Source organism: Leiobunum rupestre, chromosome 5 (genome assembly GCF_980474605.1).
Source record: "Leiobunum rupestre chromosome 5, qqLeiRupe1.1.hap1, whole genome shotgun sequence".
Classification (NCBI taxonomy): Eukaryota; Metazoa; Arthropoda; class Arachnida; order Opiliones; family Sclerosomatidae; genus Leiobunum; species Leiobunum rupestre.
Window position 1 is genome coordinate 29,782,981 of NC_143388.1, and position 25,835 is coordinate 29,808,815.

The 25,835-nt window shown below is 36.4% G+C and overlaps 1 protein-coding gene across 24 annotated transcripts in view; it reads right to left on the reverse strand.

The window, feature by feature from the left end:
- Positions 1–25,835, reverse strand: part of LOC149944083 (uncharacterized) — a 211,707-nt gene that overhangs the window by 92,772 nt on the left and 93,100 nt on the right. For 11 of the 24 annotated variants that reach the window (XM_090176768.1, XM_090176752.1, XM_090176767.1 and 8 more), the window contains exons 1-12: positions 7,473–8,171; positions 5,628–5,729; positions 4,750–4,848; positions 3,472–3,954; positions 2,373–2,471; positions 2,114–2,311; positions 1,831–2,028; positions 1,553–1,750; positions 1,285–1,482; positions 1,116–1,214; positions 742–1,038; positions 373–669 (exon numbers count right to left, since the gene is read on the reverse strand). In XM_090176768.1, the coding sequence (XP_090032894.1) occupies positions 373–669; positions 742–1,038; positions 1,116–1,214; positions 1,285–1,482; positions 1,553–1,750; positions 1,831–2,028; positions 2,114–2,311; positions 2,373–2,471; positions 3,472–3,954; positions 4,750–4,848; positions 5,628–5,729; positions 7,473–8,096 (2,892 nt within the window). In that variant the 5' untranslated portion in view covers positions 8,097–8,171. Of the gene's footprint in view, positions 1–372; positions 670–741; positions 1,039–1,115; positions 1,215–1,284; positions 1,483–1,552; positions 1,751–1,830; positions 2,029–2,113; positions 2,312–2,372; positions 2,472–3,471; positions 3,955–4,749; positions 4,849–5,627; positions 5,730–7,472; positions 8,174–13,618; positions 13,689–25,835 lie in introns of those variants that run through there. The other 13 variants (XM_090176756.1, XM_090176755.1, XM_090176754.1 and 10 more) reach the window with 7 other exon arrangements.

Genomic DNA, 25,835 nt, shown 5'->3' on the forward strand with positions numbered 1-25,835 from the left:
GGCTACGGTGCTAAGGTTTCGCGGTGGAGATTTCTCCCGCGTGGTTCTAAAAATTGTAAGTTTAAAAACGTTCGCGCACGGCTTGCGCGCATTCTAATCATAATGCATTTCGCTAAATTTATTTGAGAAATGCATAGTTGAGGACGTAGCTACTAGGAGGTGCAGATTTTGAATAACTAAATCTTAATAACTGGTATGTGATCGTCAAAAATTTGCCATAGACCTTTGCTTATGGGGACCTTATGATAGGCTTATGCATTTACTGATAAAAGCAGAAGAACGCACGCTACGAAGTATGCGAGGTTGCTATTGACCCTTAAGCTTAGCACCTGAATGCATTCTTGACGTAACTCTAATGAGAATAAGTCTTACATTGGTGGTGGCGTTTGGAGAAGCTCGGTGTTCCAAAAGTAGATTGACAATGAGTGTGTGTCCCTGTTGGGCTGCTTGATGCAAAGGTGTATATCCGTGGGAATTGGTCGAATTAACATCGGCTCCATGTTGAAGGAGGAATCGAATCATGTTCAATTGGCCGAAGTGGCAGGCCACGTGTAAAGGCGTGTAGCCCGCTTTGGTCGGCGGATCGGTTTCGGCGCCATTCTTGACCAAAATGGCCGCGACATTAACTCTGTCTTCTTGGGCGCATAAATGAAGCGGTGTCAACCCATTCTACAGATAAAGAATGCGTTAAAAATAATAATAAAAATTGACAGTTGTCGTTCCTAAATGAAACTTAATTACCTTGGCTTTAGAGTTGACATCAGCATGATGGTCGATTAACAACGTGGTAATATCCGTGTGTCCTTCTTGGGCAGCCAAATGAAGAGGCGTGAAGCCAGCCTTCGATTCCGAATTGGCTTTGGCACCATACTCGAGCAAGGTCGTTGCGATGTCCATTTGGTTTTTCTTGGCTGAGATGTGAAGAGGAGTGTAACCATTCTTGGCTACGGCGTGTGGAGACGCGCCCTTGTCCAACAATAACAGGGCGACGTTGACGTGGTCGTAATGAGCCGCTACGTGCAAAGGAGTGACACCATTCTGAGAAAAGAACAATGTTATTGGAACATTTAGTTACTTATCCTTCGTAAAGTTGATGGTAAAATTAACTACTTTACCTTTCCCTGAGCATCAACAGGGGCGTCCTTCTGTAGTAACAGCCTAGCAACTTTAATATTTCCGTATTTCGCAGCCAAATGCAAAGGAGTGAATCCTTTCTGTTTTGGTTAGACATGTCATATCAGAAACCGTTCATAGACCCTACCTACGATATAAATCGATTCGAACCTTAGTGGTGGCTGTGAGGGACGCGCCATGGTCCAAAAGAACAGAAGCGACTTCTTCCTGGCCTTCTTTGGCGGCTATATGCAAAGCTGTATACATATCTTTGGTGGTAGCATCGACAGCGGCTCCGTGTTGTAATAAGAGACCAACAATATCAACGTTTCCAAGTCGGGCAGCAATATGCAAGGGCGTCTGCTCTTCCTAAGTTACCAGAAAAACAACGTCGATTATGTTTCACTAATTAAGAGTTAGCGTTTAAAGAAAGTCTTACTCTAGCTCTGGCATCTACGTGGGCTCCATTTCTTAGTAAAATTCTGATAATGTCCGTTTGGTTAGCCCTGGCAGCGAGATGGAGCGGTGTTTCACCCCTGACTGTTGGTACGTCAGGGTTGGCTCCGTGTTGAATGAGAAAGATGACGATATTCATACATCCCATGAAAGACGCTACGTGCAATGGCGTCAGACCAGACTAAAAAGAACATTTGAAAGGTAAATCAAGCTTAGAGTCTCAAAATCCAAAAGACGCGTCATATCAAACGGGACACGTACTTCGGTTGTGGCTTCGATCGAAGCTCCGTGTTTGAGAAGTAATTCAATGACCTTAATGCGATTCTTTTTGCAGGCAATATGCAGAGGCGTGAAACCGTTCAAAGCCCTCGCGTTTGGATCGGCTTTTCGGTCTAAGAGTAATTTGGCCACGCGGACATGGCCACAATGAGCAGCTACGTGTAACGCTGTCAGATAATCCTAGAGATATCAAACAGCATTATTTCGAGAAAATTTCGTTAAGGCCTACGGCAATATTAGAACCGAATAAGGAGAAAATACTTACAACTGTAACATCATCTACTGGCGCTTTATGGTAAAGCAAAATTCTTGCACTGTCAACGTGGTCTCCTTGGGACGCCATATGTAACGGAGCGAGACCATTCTTGGTTTTCGCCGTGATAGGGGCGCCTCTTTCTAGAAGCAAGTCTACTACTTGGTCATGTCCACTGCGAGCGGCACAGTGTAGTGGTGTGAGTCCATCCTATGGACAATATGTCAATATTTACATTCTATCGAAAAGTCCAAGCTTATTGGATACCTACCCTGGTCGAAGCATCAATCTTGGCATTCTTTTGAACCAAGAGATTTACCATATTCGATTTACCCCATTTGGCAGCCACGTGTAGAGGTGTTATTTGATGCTAAGAAACGGAATTGCGTAAATATTTAATTTGATTTTTTTAGGAAAGGGTAACTCGGATAAGAAAGCGTAGAATATACACCCCGGGAATGGAAACTGTGGAATTAGTTTGTCCCAAGTCTCTTTTATTTAAAGAATGTTTGTAAGACAGCTGAGCACCGAATTCAATAAGCATTTTCGGCGGAATTGGGGTTAAAGAGGTACATTGTACCAAAAGATTTCAGTCAATGTACAAATTGTACAATGTATGTGTAATTTTTACATAAAAAATGTCGCATATCATTTCAAATACAAGGTTTTTCAAAAGGTTATGCAAAGGTTTTAAGGAGTTGTAGGGGGTGAGTTGGGAAGTATGGCTGTTTTTTGCCCATTTTCCTACGATGAGTTCAAAGAGCGCCAGAGAGCTTCAAAGTGTTTCTTACTAGCCCCTGGAAGTAGGCTGCCACAAGCGCAAATCCAACCAGCAGGGACATTAAATACTTTTTATGTTACCTTTTTACGTTGGTTCCCTCGATTTGTTTACAAAGTCCTTTTTTACCAATCACACGAACCCAAACCTGAATGTTCGTATTTCCCCGCTGCTTGGTTTTGAGCTCGTTGCAGCCTACTTCCAGGGGCTAGTAGGCCACACTTTGAAGCTCTCTGGCGCTTTTTTAACTCATTGTAGGAAAATGGGGAAAAAGCAGGCATACTTCTCAACTCACCCCCTACAACTACTTCAAGTTTGTGCATAACCTTTAGAAACACCCTGTATAATCGAATTGGGGGAAAATTTTAGTAAACTGGGAAACACGAAAACCATCATAAATAATGAATGTTTGAACATAGTAAATATATAGATCTAAGTTAATATGGTAAAGTAGGGTATACGAAGAAAAACATGATTATATCGAAGCACTAGAAGCTTTTGGTACCCCACCAAATATTTTTGTACCGAGGCCACAAATAATAAGAACCTATACTACCCATTCCTGTGGTGTACATTATTTGAAAAGACTCACCTTGGCTGCGAAATTGCAATCGGCTCCCTTATCGAGTAAGATGCTGGCAATATTTTCGTTTCCGTAATGAGCGGCAATGTGCAAAGGTGTAAATCCGCTTTTAGAGGTGACATCCGGGTTGTGGTCGTTCTGAAGCAGGAGGGCGGCCGCCTTGCAATCGTCTTTCTTGGCGGCAATGTGCAGCGCCGGCAGACGGACGCGTCCTTTGGCGTCATTCTCGAGTAGGACCGCCACCACTTTGTCATGGCCTTGTTGAAGAGCTACGGCCAAGGGTGTAAAGCCGTCCTCCGTCGCTAAGCTCTGATTGGCTCCGTTGACCAGAAGGTATCTGACCACAGTGTCGTGGTTTTCTTGGGCAGCCATGTAGAGTGGCGTGAACCCGTTCTGGGATTGGACATTGACATTGGCTCCATTTTGAACCAAAATTTTGACCACTTCCTCTTGGCCTGCCAGAGAGGCAATGTGGAGAGCAGTGTTCCCCTTCTACTCCGCCGACATGATTAAAGTTTATTAGCGCTACATCGAGTGTATACAATATTATCGGTAATTTATATTCGTATGTACTAGGAATGCGGAAGAAGCGTGATCAGGGTGACCAGGGAAATTAATCGAAAAATTTATAGGAAAAATAGGAAATTTGAACGCGAATTATAAGGAAATTTAGGATACAAAATAGGTAAAATAAAGTAAAATATAGGAAATATGTGGGTACACGACGACGAAATGTTTTTGGGTTATACTACACGGAAAAACCAAAGTTATTATTCTTGTGTATTACGATAACTCCAGAATACTATTTTCCCGTTGTTTGGTGGAAATTCAAGATAAAATTAAAAACCAAAATAAGTACAACCAGTAAAATGAATGAAAACTGGTGACATTATAGTAACATATAAGAAATAAGCTAAAATTAAAAGGAATTTAAAGGAAGGCATTGAAAATATAGGAAGTCTGGTCTGGTCAACCTGCATGACGACTAGCTAATATAATATACACCTTGAAGTTAATAATAGTATATCAGTTAAACGTTATAGGCATTGCTAAATGTTACTAACTGATAAATATTTAGCCTAAAAACTAATAATTGTTCATGTTTTCTGTATTTAACTAAAAATATTTTATTTGGTTTGCATTATTTAAGTTACTTATCTATATTATAAGAATTAATTCCGCAATTACAATAAATTGTTTTCGATAAAGAACTTAGAGGAACAATTATCTATGACATTCCTAGTGAGTGAAACTATAAATTCCCGTATTAAAATGTAATTTTCAAACCTTTGTGGCGGCATTGACGTTTGCTCCACGTTTCAGCAATTCACTAACAACTGCGACGTGGCCTTCTTTCGAAGCCAAATGAAGAGCATTCAAACCATTCTACGTTCATTCGGAGAAATAAGCATTCAATAAATACAGTTAATCAGATTTGGCCATTGAGTTGGGAATATTAATCTAGAGATCCAATCAAATCTGCTCCCCGCGAAACAAGTTTTTGAAAATTACGACGAGAAAACGTTTATCATATGACCCGTGGCGCCATCCATTATTTTTGAAAATAAAATATTTTTGCCGGAAAACGCGTGTTATTTGAACGAACCATAGATAGATAGACGGCGCCACGGGTAGAATGATAAAGTTTTCTCGTCATTTGGGAGCAGACGGCATTATTCTTATTTTTAAAAAACTTGTTTCGCGAAATACTGAATCCGACGTTTTTATTGGACCTCTAGATTAATATTCCCAACTCAATGGATAAGTCTGCCGTGATATTTTTATAGAGAGTTTAAAGCACTGAGGGTTTTTTAGGGCAATTCGTTCGTCAGTTTCTGTTTAACGCCATCTACAATCGTGCCTCAAAATTATATCAGCGAACTACATGTACGTAAAATTAATTATTTTATGGTACCAATACATTTATTTAATCTCTTAATTTGAAATAATTTTTAAACAAAAATATAGCATAATAAAATGTTAGTATTCAAAAGATGGCGTATCATAGTGTTAAACTAATTATTTTAGCGTGAATACGATAGATGTCGCGAAGAGGCGCAATGATATTTTTCGCACTTTTCCGCTTATGACGAACAGGTTGCAATTCATTAACCTCTCCACAAAAAAATACTGGCACGATATTATAAATTAATAAATGTACTTACAGCATTGCTAGTGTTGATATCTATGCTTCCCTTAAGATATTCCAAAACCTTTTCCAAGTTTCCGGCTCTTGCTGCTCGCAAAAAACTTGCATTGCCATCAGTCTACAAAAAAGTTACCTATTTAGTATCGTTACCTAGAAATATGAGGGGAAAAATGTTCCGCAAATGGCAAGAAGTGGCATTAGCCATAAAAAAATTAAAATAAAATCCGTTAATACGGGGCAAGGTTGTTCATTGTTTAAAAAAATACAATTTAATTTATTTTTATTAATTTTTTATTTTATTCATTTATTATTATTTATTTTTTTTTATTTTATTCATTTATTATTATTATTTATTTTATCCATATTTATTAATTTTTTTTATTTTCATATTTATTAATTTTTTATTTTATTCATGTTTATTAATTTTTATTTTATTCATATTTATTAATTTTTTTATTATATTCATATTTATTAATTTTTATTTTACTCATATTTATTAATTTTTTTATTATATTCATATTTATTAATTTTTTATTTTATTTTTAAACATTGTATGCCTTTCTTCCATGTTTCAAAAGATAAGTCAAATTTATTTAGTACTTGTTATTATTTTGCTCCGAATTTTCACAACAACAGCAACCATTTTTGTACATTTTAATAAATACATAGGTAATTTTAAAATCATTTGATTTAAATGTTTGTAAAATTTTGCTTAAAAAACAAATGGTTCCAAAAATTAAGAAATTTGCTTAAAAAAGCAACAATAATTCCAAAAAATTAAGAAATTTGCTTAAAAGAGCAATAATAATTCCAAAAAAAGAAATTAAATGCAAATTTGGTTTAATAACTTGAGAGAGAAACCGGCATATCAGGAATTTATTATTAAGCGACAGTTTTCGGTCACGAATTATGTCCCTAAATAAATAAGAATTTTGGAAACATATACTAACTCAAATTTAAGGACATACTTCAAATATTTTCAAAATATACAATTTTAAAGGAATTACAGGATCCTTGTGTTGCTTGAAGAAGTATGCTATTTAGACGAAATTATTACTAATAACTATGTTGTTTAACAAATAAATATCTAAGTTATTTTAATCTCAAAAAAGAGAACAAGAAGTGATTAGCTATCAGTTGATTTCAAACTGTTTTTATGTTCTCACTAAATTTGTATATAAATGTTCTACGTACACCGATAATAACTATTCAGTTCATAGCGGTTATTATGGTCTTTAAATTAAAAGTTATCGCAAGTTTAATTTTTACACCACGAGCCGTTCTTATACTTAATGTAACTTAAGTAGCGTGGAATTGACGTTATACTCAAAAGGATAAGCGCTTCTTGCGTTAAAAATTCGCAACTTAAAAATTAATTATCACGCTCTCACTACAAAGACGAAGCCAAGAGCACGTAATTACTTTATAGTCTGATGACAAGAAAAGCTTTGTATAAATTTAACACGCGGAAGTTAAGCCAACGACACCCCTATGCGAAACATTATCACAAAATTATGCAGGTACTGCACACCGTGGTCCTTACGCAATTAAAATTCTGGTTGACTAGAATTAGGTAATTAGATACTTAGTAATCGCTAGACAAATCTAATTAAATCTGGAAAAAAACGTGCAGAAAATAGCTTTGTATAGTTAAGAAACTGACAGTACTGCAAAGTAAGGTTGACTAAACACCTTGGTAGCTTGGACAGCTCTATTTGGCCATACTTGGTTTACGTACAATTACACTTATCTAGTTAATATGCCCGCTACGGAACGTTCTAAATTAATTACTTCATGTACAACTTTTACCAACACCAGTCAAGAGATAGTCCCGTCGATTAACAAAAATAATAAATCTTACCGAAACATTTTCCGTAACGACACTTCTACCGTCAGCCGTAACGACGCTATTCGCGTCAGAGTTATCCGTAACGACGCTATTCGCGTCAGAGTTATCCGTAACGACGCTATTCGCGTCAGAGTTATCCGTAGCGACGCTATTAGCGTCAGGGTTATCCGTAACGACGCTATTCGCGTCAGAGATATCCGTAGCGACGCTATTCGCGTCAGAGATATCCGTAGCGACGCTATTCGCGTCAGAGATATCCGTAACGACGCTATTAGCGTCAGAGTTATCCGTAACGACGCTATTAGCGTCAGAGTTATCCGTAACGACGCTATTAGCGTCAGAGTTATCCGTAACGACGCTATCAGTGTTATCCGTAACGTCGCAATGAAAGTCAGCCGTAACGACACTGTCCGCATCAGCCGTAACGACACCAATTTTTCGATATTTCAGAAGAATAAGAGCAATACCGATGCAATTTAAAAACACGAAAAATAAGGACTGACTCCATGGAATCCCACAAAGTGGTGACGGTAAACTTAACAATTCCGTGATGGTCGTGTAAATATCACTCGAAAATCCCGCCAAATTCGAGTACGAACTCGAAACGTACCCCGCGAACAGATGGACCCCGTCCATGATTGGAAAGAAGTCCGGAATCAACGCGTACTAAACATCCTAGTCAGAACTTGCAAACTGACTGAGCCAATACCGAATATTTGCTATTTATTTTTAAACACCTGAGCTCCGCAATCTGCATCTAAAAGATAACGACGTGGGCTGGGGAAAGATTACGTTTCCCATTACACCCATTCGCCCGATACGCTTTTCAAAAAGTTTCCAATTTAAAAGTACAATGCTTCAAAAACTCATTAGCGTCTGTTGCTGCTCGTAACTAAATGATAAATGATTAAAATATTCACGGGTGATTTGATTTAAAATCAACCCGTAGGTGTTCTCTCTACCCGTATCGTTGATTTTCCTATCACGAAATTCAGATGGCAGATAATCGCGACAATGTTCCGATTGAAACTACCGACTAACATCGTAAGTGTCATAGTTTTTATAATCTTATCAATATATTTGCGTAGATTATGAAACACCAGTAGGTCATCGTTAAAAACGGCGCTGATATAGTAAGTTATTGTTATATATAATAGGTCGATTCCAGAAGTCAGTGGATGAAAATTTCATTCGCTGCATCTTGTGGAAAATTACTTTCACCTAGGAGCAACAAACACAAGAACTGACAAAGCAATTGACTATTGAATTTACGATGTCGATTATATTAGGTAGCTATTTTCAAATTTGAGTTTCCGCTTACGCAATCACTCTACGACAGACTATCATTAACCGAATTATGCTTAAAATACCTTTTAAGGTTTTTATTAAATTTTATTTAAACTTTAGACAAAATTCTAACGATAATTACTTTCTTAGGTGTTAAGACTCATTACCTAACTTGTATCCGAGATGGTGGATTTTGAATTTACACTCCGCAATAAAAAAGTAAAATTTTCTTTTCTTACTTATAATAATAATAATCATCATCATCAATTAATTAATAATTAATTAATTAATTGCGACTTGCTTTCACCTAGGAACAACAAACACAGCCACCGACACAAGGAGAACGCAACCCGTTAAAAGTCGTGGATTTTCTTGTGTACAGTTTTCATTGGTTAGACGCTTTAGCGCCTGCTGTCGTCGGAAGGGGAAAATACGGAAATCGTCTTCCCCTCCGCCCGTAAAACGTTCAGCGTAAAGGCTCGTCAAATGAAATTTGTACACAACACTGCGTTAGTGTGTTTAAAGGCTAACTGCGTTCTCCTTGTGTTTGTTGCTCCTAGCTTCCCCTACGTCACAACGTCGTCCGCTTGGGATAATGGGAAAGTAGACAACGTAACAGTCGACACTTGGTTTACTTACACTGGCCACAGACCATCTACCCCAAGAAGGACATGCATCAACGTCGAAAAAAGGTGCCTCAAACCGAAAATAGCACGTGAAATTCCTTGTTTTACGAAATTAAATTAAAAAGTCGTGCGCCTCTAACTGCCGTGAGATGGCGCGCTCTTAAAATGGTCGCATCACATTTGAGACCAAAAAATATATAAATCAAGATACAAGTCCATCTTGGGGCAGGTGGTCTGTGCACTAACAATTATCTAGTTAATATTCACGCTATGAAACATTCTAAACTAAATACTAAACATACGATTATCACTATCAGTCAAGATACCTTAGGATTCGAAATCACTGCCTCGCGTGTAGTCAATAGCGTTTACCCACTTCCTGCAGGAACTCAAACAATTTCCTAAGTAGTTGCTATGGTAACCAACTATAAAAATCGCAATATGGAGGTCACTTGCCGGAAGTGGGTTGTCACTTCGTTACAGTGTTACCGTTAGCAGTGATTTCCGCAAATTTATTTTTAAATACCTAAGGCCATACACGTAATTTGACCATCGGCATCTAAAAGATGATAATAATCAGCTAGGCTAATACCCAAGGCACCACCTTAGGGCCAAGTCGTCTAGCGACCTTTGAAGCCTTTAATTCAGGTGGCCGGGTTACAATGCGTAGGAGGGTGGTGCCAAGCCCTTCATGCCACGCGAGCCAACAGCTCCCTACACTAACTATTACCGTTAACCTCTTCAAGTATTAATGGAAAGGGGAAACCGAAAAACAGTGGGGAGAGAGCTTGCAAACTCAACCCAGAAGGAGTTGTTCCGAGTTTTCACCCAGTTCCACAAGCTGGGATCGAGCCCGGCTCCTCTTGCTGCGAGGCGAAAGTGCTAACCACTCCGCCACCCCACCTATATCAACGTACACGAAACTAAATGACAAATGATTAACAAATTCACCGGTTATTTGATTTCAAATAAAGCTGTAGGTGTTATCTCTTCATGTATCCGCGATTTTCCTATATCGTAGATATAGGAAATAATCAAGGCATTGTTCAAATTGAAACTACCGACTATGTATCATCGTTGTTATAATCTTATCGATGTATTGAAAACACCAGTAAGTCGTTGCTAAAGACGTAGTTATAGGAAAAATTATTGATCATTTGTACTGACTATTTACTGTTTTGAAGTGTTATAGGGCTTAATATAGATATTCAAAATCACGATCTAAAACAAATGTTTTTTAATTTAAATTTTTAATTAAAATCATAATAATTTCCAAAACAATGAAAAATTGCGATGAAACATTATTACAACTACTAATTAAATTTCATTCAGATTAACTTAAATTTAGTTTACATTAACAAACCACGCAAATTATCAATCAATCGATGTTCCAGGGAAAAGATACATGAAATGTTTAAAAACCTAAATTAATTAAGATAAAAAAATTCTAAATTGCATTATTTTTCAATTTATTAATAAAAACTCAAATTTCAATAACCATTGGATATGATTTACAAAAATATACTGCTTCCAGTCGATTCTTGGATAACCGTTGCGTTATGAACAGATAAAATAATTATTATAATTGAGATGTCAGATTATCCGCATTTACTTTCAGATATCAGATCAGTTGATACTGGTCAAAATGCAAACCAGATATTTTAATGTTCGCAGATTTCGGATATCACACAGTTATCGATTTGACATATGCCCCGATTAAATTCCTTTCGAAATTTTAATTACTGTTTATTTTGATTGGCTTTCCACAAGATTATATATCTATTAAACGTTTAAGTCAGATAACTGTTCAGCTAACTGAATTAACATATCAATCGGATCTGAAAACTATGACCTGAATAACTTGATCAGTTGGCCGTTGGGGATCCTTCGATAGATTACATAATAAACTTTAATCCGCCAAAATGGCAAATTTATCATATAACGTAGACATGACAACACCACTTTGCTAAAAAAGGTCCTACCGCTGGTTTCCGAAAGATCAATTACCATGGGCTGGAAAATTCGGAATAATAAATGCCTGTGAAACCACGCAATTGGACTGTTTTCGACATCACGTTTCAGGGGGAATTAGGGGTTCAATCCAGTCCCCGAATTGAATCAGAGGGGGTGCAAAACGTAAATGAAAGTTAGGTCAAAAAGGGGGGTGCAATGGTGCCGAATTGAAACCCCACCCGAAATGAAATCATGGATACGCCCTTAGCGGAAGACCTTGTTAAAAATATTCTGGTTTCAGGCATTCAAACTATAGAAATTAGGTACATATTTTATATTAAATTACAAAATTATATTAAAATTAAAGCGATTAAGATTAAAACGTCAATAGCTGTCAATCCGTCCTGCCAAGCGATATCATATTACTACTTTTACTTTCAAAGATTTTAATTCAAGTTGAAAAAAATTATTAAATTATTGCACCTGCATTGTGGCACTATCACCATAGGTTTCGTAATATCACGTAAGTATGACACTGAACGATTTCAGCGAATGATTGCGTAATCGGACGTTTCGACAGAGTACACTAGAAACACCCTTCTCTTTTTCGTTGACAAAATTATAGCCAAGTTAGTTTGATGGGGACCAATTAAAAAAAATACCTTTAATAACGAAGTTAGTGTTTATAATAGTAATTTTTTGTTTCAATTCTTTAATTTAACATTAATTTATCAAAAAAAGAGTTACTTTACTCTTGAAAGCGTTTTAATATTCACTAGGCCTTGGTTGATGCGGCAACATCGATTTTTCGGGCACCGTTAACTGACACACCCAAAGACTAGTAACAGCTCGTAGAGGGTAGTTAGTTCTTAACCAGATAGATTATATGGTCATTGGTGAAACATTCAAAACATCAGCGTCGGGGAAAATTTAAGTGTCATACTTATGAGTGATTATGTTACTTATGATATAACCCAAATCATGTTCAAAACTACAAAATGTTGAAATATCCAATGTCGCACTAAAAAACTATGATTCATAGGAAATTTCATTTCCAAGTTCTATATGTTATTTTCAAAGAAGCTATATATAAGTCAAAATATCGATAAAAGCGATCGATATTGTAGCTTTAAAATGGCCCTTTTTTAAGCCTGTAGATATAAAAAACGTTAAAATGGCCCTTTTTTAAGCCTGTAGAACGTGAATCCAAAATATATTATTCGTAATGCAGCAACGTATTCCTTTGTAGCTACATTTCGAGAGTAAATCAAGTTGGTATCGATTTGTAAATGGCAAGTCTCAGTGAATAAAGGGCTAGGACAAAGTCCTAAGGCCACACCCTGAAGCCTTTGATGAAAAGAACCATTAAATGCCCTTTTCAGACTTCTCTTCCACCCCCGTTCCTTCCCCAATTTTCCCCTGGTTCCTAGAAGATCCAGACATAAACAATGGATTTGATAAATGTTCAATATAGTGGACGTTATAACAACGTCAAATATAACACGCCTGCCTTTATAAATATTTACAAGATCATATTTCATTTTACACCTATAAGATTAAATTAATTTTTAAATCCCTGAGGAACTCTACGTATTATATTTAGGGCAGTGATTAGGGGCTTGCCATTTGGCTTAGGCTGGTTAATCGATATTTCGAGACTGGTTTAAAAATAAAAGCAGACTCTAAAAGAAATATCGCGAACTCCTCCAAGTTATTACTCAAATTTCGTATTCATAGAGAAAACTGATTATTCACGGTTTGAATTCACGCAATTTATTTTAAAACTGCGTCACCCATACATCTTAGCGTATCGAAATAAAAAATATGGTACTGTATTTTTTTTTATAAATTTAAGTAAAATAGTACATGATTTTATGTTACATAATTTTGATAATAAATGTAGGCCTAAATTTAAAGAAATTTAATGACAAATATCGTGATATTAAATATATATTACGTAAGAGTTTGTTTTAAATTTAATTTTCAACAATTTTACTTAAAAAATATTTAATTTCTACTCGATTTTTCGATTTTAACTATTAGATAGGTCACGTTACGTAACGACAATAGAGCGAATGACGAAATGTCGGAGCGTTACCATGGCAACGATTACCAAGACACGGCTAGGGAGGGGACCGCCAAAATAGACCTTGAAGAAAAGGCCTTGCTGGGCAGATTAACGAGAGGGGTGTTTATAGCGGAGCACGACAAGCGGGAAAAACCGAGATTTTAGCAAGATTAAATTAAAAGCCAAGAAAGAGAAGAGAGATAGTAATGCTCTTTGATTTTTACCTTTACCTGCGCAGGTTGGGCTGTTTCTCCTTCGGTGACCATGACAACAACCGAGTTATCATACCCCGATTAAAACGATAAGAATATATTTGACAATATTTTAAAAATTGCCGAAGCGACGCGAGCGCCAAGGAGAACGCAAAAACGCCAGCCAAATGTCAAAAAGATAGACGCGGAGAGAGAGTATGTTACGACGCGTTAAATACTAAGCCTTGGTCAATTTCGAAGCGACGCGTTTTTTATCGTAACGCTGATAATACGGAAGCCGCAATTTAACCCCACGATAAAACCGCGACTATTCTATATAAGTTAAAAGTTTTAGAAGGTATTTTTCGTTACCGAGTTAACTATCGTGGGACAATTTAACTGGGAATAACAAACTGGGACGTCCGTACGTGAGACGCGGTCTTCGCCCTTTTCGAGAAGCGAGCCGGCTTCGGTATACACCTTGCTCGTCGCCGTCGGCAGCCGAGTCCTCTACAGACGGCATTATCGATTGCTTTAAGCCTATTTTGGCGCCGGCGCATGCTCAGCCTCCGAAACCCAGCACTGCAGCGGTGCAACCGATCCAACGACGGAGAGTTCTTGGCGCCATTGTTCCGGGGTTCGACCCCCACTGCCCAGACGCCCCGGGAAAATTCTTAACGCCTAGGTTCCAGTGATGGGCACGCTCCTCTCATTTTGAGTGGTTTGTGATTTTGAGCGAAACTGGGCGGTAAAATCTTTTTAAAAGAGCGAAAAACGAACTAATATTAATTCGCTCAAACCAGAGCGAAAACCGAGGAGCTAATATTTCGGTGCTCAAAACACCGAGTGATAAGAGAGGAGCTAAAATTTATCCGCTCAAACCAGAGCGAAAAGAGACGAGCTAAAATTTATCCGCTCAAACCAGAGCGAAAAGAGACGAGCTAATACTTTGCCGCTCAAAAAGCGAAAAGAGACGAGCTAATACTTTGCCGCTCAAAAAGCGAAAAGAGACGAGCTAATATTTTGCCGCTCAAAAAGCGAAAAGAGACGAGCTAATATTTCGCCGCTCAAAAAGCGAAAAGAGACGAGCTAATATTTCGCCGCTCAAAAAGCGAAAAGAGACGAGCTAATATTTCGCCGCTCAAAAAGCGAAAAGAGACGAGCTAATATTTCGCCGCTCAAAAAGCGAAAAGAGACGAGCTAATATTTCGCCGCTCAAAAAGCGAAAAGAGACGAGCTAATACTTTGCCGCTCAAAAAAGAGCGAAAAGAGCTAATATTTCGGCGCTCAAAAAAGAGCGGTGCACCAGCTGAGCAGTTCTTTAACAAAAGTGCCCATCACCGTAGCAGTCCCCTTTTCGCTATAAATTTCCACAAGTACGGAATTGTCAAGGCGCGTCTGAAGTCTCCTTCCCCGCAATGCTTAAGCGCAACGTGGTGAAACGCACCCTACCCAGGGGCCGAACAAAAGGAGCCCTCTGTTATATAAATCAACTCGCACACCCATCTCCAACGATTAGAGGGCCCTTTATTTTTATTAGGGGGTGCTTCAGAGGGAGATAGGAACCCACCCATGCCAGCATACGGAAAACGGCGCCATTCAAAAAGCTAATCAATTCAGTTTTATAAATACAACTCTCACCTAGCTTAAGCCCACCTACATCCGAACCCCCGCGTCAAATCTAGACGCATTGATTACCTATAGATTATTTATAGAGATAATTTCATTTATGGACGCGATAATAATAGATGGGAGGTACAGCGTACGTGTTATCAGAAGTATATGACGAACGTCATTACGAGATAAGTACGCATCACGGTCATTAAAATAAACATGTACATTTACAGAGTAGAAGCGCATTTCAAAGGAAGTATGATATTGCATATTGATGGTGAATAAACGAAGTAAAAATAAAAATTGTATATTTCAGAGTTGCCACAATATTTTCAGAATTCCCCAACTAATTCTCTGACCATTTTAATAGATTTCCCCTGACTTTTTAAAGCCAAAATTAGACAATTTTTATCTTTATATTTTACTTTTATCAGAAGTTAATAAATTAAAATTAACTTATATTTCAGTACAAATATTACTGTAACGCTAAAATAATTAGCAACACTTTTAAGGAACTAAATAATAATCACAGAATTTGTCATAGAACTAGTGTTAAATTACCATCAAAAAGTGTCAAGATAAAATTGAATTACCTGACATTTAACGAATTCCTAAAATTCCCTGACCTTTCCCTGACTTTTTAAACCCATTTTAAAATTCACTGACTTTTCCCAGATTTTCCTGACGTGTGGCAACCCTTTATTTCGTATGGATATTTAATTAAATAAGATCCATATTTTTTTACGAAACGTTTTGGAAATGTATTTCACCCTGAACTATTTTTCAGTGGCAGCATTATAAAGATATCAATACTTCTATCGCATAACATACTTCTGATGTAATGTAATGTAGAGATGACTAGTGCAAAAATTGATTCGATGCAATTGTAATAATGCTCCTTTTCACGCTAGATTCTTGGAAAAAGGGAGACTTTGTTTATCGAAATTGTAATACGACATGCGTACAAGACACGACCGAATAGTAACAATTAAAGTAGTGTTTTTAATTTTCCGGAAAAATAAAATAAAGAAAAATTTCCGAGAAATTTTCCCAATTGCGGAAAAATAACAAATTGAAACAAATTACTTTTTAGGGGTTTTTAGGTCCTCTGTATATAAGTCACAATGTAAGGTGAATCGGGTTTCACTCTTGAGAATGGTACCATGAAGGTAACCGAAACCGCGGTCGAGTTTAATAATAAACTTTTCAAATTTGTGAACGAGAAAAATTCGTTGCCGTTTTTTTTTATTTTATATATAGGGGTTTTTAATTTTTATTAACTTTTTATCGATATAAAATGTCTAATAACAGTAAACATACTACAAAACATTAATAGTGTTACATTGTTAATCAGTTTAAACTAGTTTAAAGGTTCAGTTTTACTTTCAGATTCGAAATAATTAGGAGAAAATGCCGCTTTATTTAAATTTGCAAACAATATTAGACTAATCACGGAATGAAAACTTTTTTTTATTTTTACGGAAAAATACGTAAAATGTTTCGGAAAAAGGCCTCGGTCATTTTCCGGTACAACACTAAATTAAAGCAAAATTCCATTTTCAATAACACTTGCCTTTTGACGTTCATTCGCTTTTTGGCGTCGAATTAGATACGCGGAAGAGCTTCTAAACATGGCCATTTTGGACCTAATTATATTTTCACAAGGTCAACATTTTCAACAATACGATAAATTTATATTTGTATGGTTTCTTTGGTATTGTAAAAATTTCAAGAAATTGTAAATAGGAAACTGATTATCGATGTTTGTACCGTCTGACGGTCTGACCGGTCTACCTGGTGTGAAATGGTCAAGGATTGCGTGACCCACATATTTTATATTGAACTAAAGGACTCACCTACTATTTGACACAGCAATAGAAAATCGAAATGGGGGAATACAGGAGATCTCCAAAAGGCAAAGCTGCATTCGGGGCTTATTTTTCAGCGATACTTCTACGAAATAGTTTAATGTGATATTTGAAATTGTCTAATAAAGGAGGTTAAGAAGAGCACTCTAGAAGTTTGAACAACATTTTAGACTATGTACTTCGGAGTCGAGTATTTAACAACTTCAAGACGTCGAGCTTACGTGACACATCGTAATATATTTGTAGTGTTTAAATAAAAATATTGATCATTTTAATTTTACAACTCAACAAATCGAGACAGAGTTATGACAACTTGTTATTTATCTAGCGGCCTTTTACTTATTTCACAAAATTCGTTTTAATAGAACATTCTATAAAATACTACTTATGTGGTAATTTACTTTTGTGTATAGAAAGGCCGAAGGTTTGGCGCGATTTTTCATGAACCAGGGAGGCTCAAAACCGGACTATCTGGCAAACCTGCCAGCCTAGTTGTCTGGATAAATAGTGGATTTTTGATGAAAATCCTACTCATTTAACGGTTATAGTTTAATACAAACCATTATAAATAGTTAATTAAAGGAAAAGTCCAGGTTGGGTAAAACTTGGGTCTATTTGAAAGATCATGTTTAAATAACTCAAAAATATCAGTCGTAAAATTGTATCTTTTTTAATGACGATAAATTAATTATTAAACGAGCGAAATTTACCCGCCAAGCGAGCTGCCATTTTCTTTCGTCTTCCCCCAGACAGACCGCACGCGGAGCAAGCGCGCCCAGGGAACAGTGGGCTGTTATAGCGCGAACAGCGCGTGATTAAAGTCCTAAAACGTCACCGCGAAACAAAATGGCAGATCGCTTGGCGGGTAAATTTGGCTCGTTTAAAAATTAATTTCTCGTCATTAAAAAAAGATACAATTTTACGACTGATATTTTTGAGTTTATTTAAACATGATCTTTCAAATAAATCTAAATCTTACCCAACCTGGACTTTTCCTTTAACTATATGTCATTGATTTAGTAAATAGTTCAGTTTAGAACTTACTATATTTTGAAATATACTATATATCTTCACGTAGGCTACTTTAGCTATATTTTGAAAATCGACTTTATGGGTGACACTTCAGAAAGTACCAATCAAATAGGAATTATCATAAGCAGTATTTTAAAAACCAAAGAATAAATAAGTTTGCAAGTCCTACTGAAGTAGCGCTATGTTGTCTTTGCGTAAGTGTTTGGACTGTTTAGCTAGGAATTTATAGGAAGGTCTCTTGTACGAGTACACAAAGAGCAAGGCCCCCACTCAAATCTTCAAATTTTTTAAAGGAAAAATAGGATTATATTTCTAAAATATAGGACTTTATAGTACTATTTTTTCAAATTATAGGATTTTATAGGACTAAATATGCTATTTCATTTACTAACTTTATGCATCTATATTTATTGAAAAAATCTTTGATTTTCAGTTGAAAAATATAAACTATTTAACCATTTTATCACAAAAATATACTAGTAGCTAACCATGTTAATAACAAAAGTATAGACTAGAATGACTTTGTATAGGAATTTATCCTATAGCTAAATCTAGCAATTTAACAGAGTGGCAGGATTTGGAAAGAGAAAAATATCAAAATTATAGGATGTTATAGGACTTTTTAGGTATTTTGCTAAAAATATAGGATGTTATAGGACATTTTTGAAAACATGGGATTTCATAGGAATTATAGGACCTCTGGGGGCCCTGAAAGAGATACATTCGCGGTACACCCGGGCACACGAAGAAACAATTTTTATTCGTCGTGTACCCTGCGTTAGCGAAAAGGGTGCAATCTGTTAAAATTCGATTGCAAACGTACTTGATTGCGTTCGCCGGCCAACTGCAAGCGCTCTAGAAACCTTCTCTAAAATGGGTTAAAGCGCACTTAAGCTCTCTAAAGCGATCTTGGAACCACCAAGTATAAACAACTATAAGAATTACTGACAGCAAAATATTCGAATCTATAAATACCAAGCAGCACCCGCTTTTTGGCGGTGAATCAAATACCAAGAAGAACTATGCAATTTGTTTCACATTGGTCACAAAAAAATAACCATTTGTAACAATAAAAATCCCCAAAGACTTTTAAAACACAAAATAATTAACCAAATATTTAAACTAACTACCAAAAGAAACCTTTTTGTAATATATTAAATATTTTTAATAAATAGACCCTTTTTGTAATACAATTATTAATATTTTTAATAAATAGACATTTTGATCTACTGACCCCTTTAAAAGTGTTCTCACCGCATTCCCGCGCGTACTACAGAGAAGTACATATCAGGGGGAAGCCTCCTTTAAGAAATAAGCACATGGTGCAAGCTAGGAGCAACCAACACAAGGATAACGCAGCTAGCCTTTAAACACGCTAATGCAGTGTTCAAGGCCGGATTGAGACTTTATGGGGCCCTAGGCCCAAGTTAATTTGGGGGCCCCCTTTCAATAGCGAGCGAAGCGAGCTAGGCGCTTCCTCAATTTATAATTGAGAAATGGAAGGAAAATTCATTTTGCTGCCAGATTTAGTATGTCGTCAGGGTCTAGACGGCAGTCCGTCAGAGAATGTGAAATTCAAACGTTTTTGATTCATAGGGGTGGACGCATTTACTAAAATTACTCCGGAAAATATTTTGTGAAAAGCAAATGATTAAAGTTTTGTACTTTTATTTTTTTTCCGAACCCTCTTGGTGCCCCTTGTAGGCTTGGTGCACTAGGCCCAGGCCTTTTCGGCCTATTGGTTAATCCGGCCCTGGCAGTGTTGTGTACAAATTTCATTGGACGAGCCTTTACGCTGAACGTTTTACGGAAAGTGGGAAGACAATTTCCGAATTTTCCCCTTCCGACGGCAGCAGGCGCTAAAGCGTCTAACCAATGAAAACTGTACACAAGAAAATCTACGACTATTGACGGATTGCGTTCCCCTTGTGTGGGGTGCTGTGTTTGTTGCTCCTAGGTGCAAGGAGCGTATGGTGCAAGTATTATTCACCAAACAACAAGAACAAAATAGAGTTAAGAAAATAATTATGACCTAATTCAGGGTTCGTACAAAATTTACGGAATTAAATTCCCTGACATTTCCAGGTTTTCCCTGACCAAATTGCCAAATTTTCCCCGACCATTTTTGTATAATAAGGTAAATCTTGAAAAATATTTATTATGTATTTTTAATACATCTTTAAAAAATTTATATGATTGATTTTTTTGGGATAATTTTAAAATGCCCTTACGTTTTTTGGACCCTTTTAAAATTTCTCGACTTTTCGCTGACCTTAATTTTGGAATCATTTTCAAATTCCCTGACTTTCCTTAACTTTTTACGCACATTTTCAAATTCCTAGACTTTTCCTTGACCTTTTACAAACATTTTCAAATTCCCTGACTTTTACAGGTTTTCCATGTTTTCCAGGTCGTGTACGAAGCCTGCCTAATTATTTGCAATTAATCTTTAAGAATGACGTTAAAATTTAAATGGATAAAAATAGTTCTCAGAAAAAAACCTTTTCTAAAAAGCTTCACTTGTGGAACGTATATTCGCACACATGTGGTGAGAAATATTTCAAGTCTCTCACAACGTGGCGCTCAAAGCAATTTCGACTCTCCAATTAAACTTTTATCTCAAGCTTTTAAAGTATTGAATAACACTGCCGTTATTTTGCGGAATAGACGCTACCACATACACCAAAAGGGGGGTCTGAAAGGAAGGAGGGAAGTCAGAGGAGCCGACTTTAAGGGGGCGATGGAGTAGACTGTGGCGGGGGGGGGGGCGATAAAAGTTGACAAAGGATAACCGGAAAATCCTTAAAAGCCAAAAAAGAGAATATTGCCGGCGGACCGATAACGGAGGCAGACAGGAAGAAGAGAAGTTTAGACGAAACTGCGCGCTCGACGGCGGGGAAGGGAAGTGAGCCAAGGGGGGCGGGAAATAGCAATCCAGTTGCAGCATCTTTCCGGCTGGTAGCGGAGACAGCCCCTTAGTCACCTGATAGTTTAATAATAGGCGGGTATAATATGAAAATATTGAACGTGATAAACGTGAGCTTTCTGCCTATGAGTGAAGTATTGGCTAACCTCGCGGGGTCTCTGTTAGTAAAGCGTGCGCGCCACATTTGGCCAAACGCCACATCTGACAGACCGAAAATATTTTCGGAAATGCGGGAGAATACCCTAAAACAAGATGGGCAACCAAGCCATATTATAATTGCGCATCACGGACCTTTTTGATTTCGACTATTGGCGGTTTTTATGTTTATTGTTTCATGTTAAATGGGGGGAAAAGTGATATATTTCTGGTGGATCACCGAATTTTAATTTTCGGCCACCAGGTGTTCGAAGGGTCGGCCACGTACGAGTTTGGTGTAAGGGATTGTAAATGTCAGTGTGATTTGGGAAATCCTAAACTGATTTTAAGATTTCATTGCATGATTCGCGTTTAATTTCCTGTTTCGTAGGCCGATTTGGAGACTTTACGACATAAATTCGCCTTGATTTGGAAACTTACAAATTTCGGCGTGTGGAGACTTTGCGACCGATTTTTGTCCCGATTTGGAGACTTTACAACCTAAGTTCGCCTTGATTTGAAGACTTTACAACAAATTTCGGCGTGTGTAGACTTAACGATCGATTTTTGCCCCGATTTGGAGACTTTAAAACAAATTTCGGCGTGCGGAAACTTAACGACCTAAGTTCGCCTCAATAAGCAGACTTTACAACCAATTTTCACCCTGATTTCGAGACTTTACGACGGCCGTTCACCTCAATAAGCAGACTTTACAACCAATTTTCACCCTGATTTCGAGACTTTACGACGGCCGTTCACCTCAATAAGCAGACTTTACAACCAATTTTCACCCTGATTTCGAGACTTTACGACGGCCGTTCACCTCAATAAGCAGACTTTACAACCAATTTTCACCCTGATTTCGAGACTTTACGACGGCCGTTCACCTCAATAAGCAGACTTTACAACCAATTTTCACCCTGATTTCGAGACTTTACGACGGCCGTTCACCTCAATAAGCAGACTTTACGGACTATTTTCGCGCCAATTGGGAGATTTTACGACCAATAGTGAGTGTAGGGAGCTGTTGGCTCGCTTGGCATGGAGGGCTTGCCACCATTCTCCTACGCATTGTAATCCGGCCACCTGAATTAATGGCTTTAAAAGTCGCTTGATGACTTAGGCCTAAGGTGGTGCCAAGGGTATTAGCCTAGCTGATTATTATTATTATTATTATTATTATTATTATAATTATTCTAGGATTTTACAGATTATTTCAAGATTTATAATATCGGTTATCCGTATCTGTATTTCGACTAACGTAGAACCAATTGAGCTACATGTAGTTACGTTAAAAAATAGACAAGTTTCTCCAATTAAGAACATATTTCTTTTTAAAAAAATGCGTTAAGAAACCTCCACGTATTTTCTAGACGCATTTTAGGGTACTTAACCCCTGGGAAAGAGTGACTCATGGCGTTGACAAGGGCAGACAACTTTTTATCCGTTTTGGGTGTCAATAAGAAATGAATAATTGCGGAGATGAGCCCTTCCGTCAGCTCGTGCCTGTACCGAGCGAAGTAATTAACCCAAACAGCCCCCGGCTGCAAATAGAGATCCTTGGCCAAGGTCACAGCTCCGACACTTCCCATTTCGTTCCCAGAGTGCATTATTTCGCCGCAACTCCCTTCTGCCGACTTGCAATTATTCCATTCTCCCACCCTTTCACTTATAACGTCTCCTTTTTGGCAGCCAAATCAACGTCATCGCTAATTAAAATTTTAGTTCATTTAAGACGTCACAATAAGGAAAACGCCCAATAAATATGAAATAGTTGTTCTATTTAGATTAAATATACACTAAAAACAATCATTTTAATTATCTAATTGTCCATTATAAACTATTTTAATTATCTAATTGTCCAAATCATTGAATTTACCTAATTTTCCAGTATAATAAATAAATAATTTAATTTACCTAATTGTCCAGTATAATAAATAAATAAATTTAATTTACCTAATTGTCCAGTATAATAAATAAATAAATAATTTAATTTACATTATTATAAAGTATAATAAATTACTGAATTTACCTTATTATAAAGTATAATAAATTACTGAATTTACCATATTATAAAGTATAATAACTTACTGAATTTACCTTATTATAAAGTATAATAAATTACTGAATTTACCTTATTATAAAGTATAATAAATTACTGAATTTACCTTAATATAAAGTATAATAAATTACTGAATTTACCTTATTATAAAGTATAATAAATTACTGAATTTACCTTATTATAAAGTATAATAAATTACTGAATTTACCTTATTATAAAGTATAATAAATTACTGAATTTACCTTATTATAAAGTATAATAAATTACTGAATTTACCTTAATATAAAGTATAATAAATTACTGAATTTACCTTAATATAAAGTATAATAAATTACTGAATTTACCTTATTATAAAGTATAATAAATTACCTAATTATCCAGTATAACAAATCATTGAATTTACCTAATTATCCAGTATAACAAATCATTGAATTTACCTAATTGTCCAGTATAACAAATCATGGAACTTATCTAATCGTTCATTATAATGTTTCATATTCGTTTTATTTATTACTTAATAAAATATAAAATGATGAAGCGATTTTAAAATTAATATGAGCTATATTTATCTAAGCAAAAACTCCAGATTAAAATTGCTTTCTCGAAATATTTCGCATTTTGGAATTGGGCCATTTTTATTTTTAAATTTATTGCATCTCAAAATATAGGCATGAAAATTCCTATAAATTCCAAAAGTATATTAAGAAAAATATGAAATCCATATTGATCAACCAACTACTTTATTTATCGGTGAATTTTCATATAAAGTAAATTTCTAAATATTTAAATTAAGTCAAATTGACGTAATTCAAAATTAATTTCATAGTGCAGCCTGGTTATTCAGTTCGTAAAATTTAGCTCGGATAATCACATGGTCAGATCTGAGTTGTTCAGTTAAATCGCCCCTCGGGCTAGAAATAGGGTGAAATAGGAACCAAATTTTGAAAAGTAGGAACCAATTAGGGACCATTTTAATAAAAAAAATGAGACCTTTATTTAAACTTTAAAATTTTACAAAAATTACTTTTAAAATAGCATATTTTTAAAATTGACTTAGTTTTAATAAGTTAATTTTTGTGATGAAATATTTTTACTATCTTTAGTCAAACTTATATTGTTCAACTTTACGACAGGAAGGCTCATAAATTTTACCGAATATTTCAATTCAGCCCAGCTCGTGGCGCCATCTAACTTAGTAAATTATAGCTATAAACGTGAATGGCTACAATTCTGGTTCAAACCAAATTTACAAGAAATAGGGTGATTTAGGGACCAAATTCCGATTTTAAGCTGGTTTAGGGCCCTCGAAAAAAAGTAAAGGTTTTAAGGTATTTTTGGGACCTGGTGTGAGGCCGGAAAATGCGATAAACCTAATAATAAACTGCCTTAAAACACCATAAATATTATGCAAACCTAATCCGTTGTCATTTCACGCATTCGTTGTTCTCGAATTTGAAACTGCCAAAAAATAAAACTAGATACAAAACAACAGCAGGAGGTTTACGCATCTCTGGTTATTCTGGCCCCTTCTCGCACGGTTCAATTATTACCGGTAACACCATGAAAAAAATAGCGAACAACCAAATTTCATTGTGGCGCTCTCTTTCAACCGGGGATCATGTTATATCAGTCTCATGTGAAAATTCGCCGTCCAAAATACCTCATCCTTAATTATACTCGAGGGAAATTTTTAAAAATATCCATAAGATACGGCGATACGCCAAAAACTGGTCTGAAGAAAATAACTTTTTTATCCCAGCGGGGGTGAGTTGATACGAAGGTGATGAACAGAGCGTGACTACGTAATCAACTCATTAGAGAGGTTGAAATGGCATAAGTAACATAATACATATAAGTGTGACCATAAGTGTATAATTTTGTTCATAAGCGTGACATTTCATCTTAATACTAATAATAATACTAATAATAATAATACTAATAATAATAATAATGATACTAATACTAATAATACTAATACTAATAATACTAATAATAATACTAATAATAATAATAATAATAATAATAATGAATGAATGAACGTGGGGTTTATTGTGTAACAAAACAATCCTGGTTACAAGATCAGCTAGTTAATAATAATAATAATAATAATAATAATAATCAGCTAGGCTAATACCCAAGGCACCACCTTAGGCCTAAGTCATCAAGCGACTTTTAAAGCCATTAATTCAGGTGGCCGGGTTACAATGCCTAGGAGGGTAGTGGTAAGCCCTTCATGCCACGCGAGCCAACAGCTCCCTTCACTAACTATTACCGTTAACCTCGACAAGTTTTTATGGAAGGGGAAAACCGAAGAGTTCGGGGAAAAATCCCTTAAACCAGAGGCGATAGAACCTACAAACTCAACGCAGAAGGAGTATTTCAGAGTTTTCACCCAGTGCCACAAGCTGGGATCGGACCAAGCAAATGTTTTACTGAGAGCAGGAATCCATACCTCTACTTGGAATGCTTATCCTGGCGTATGGCGAATGGTAAGATAACTCTGACGGCTTTGGCCCCGCCTACGAGGGAAAAAATCCCCTCTGCAGGCGCTCCCCTCTCACGTTGTTGTTTGTAAATTTAACGGAGCTAGTGACGTCAAAAAAAACGTCAGCC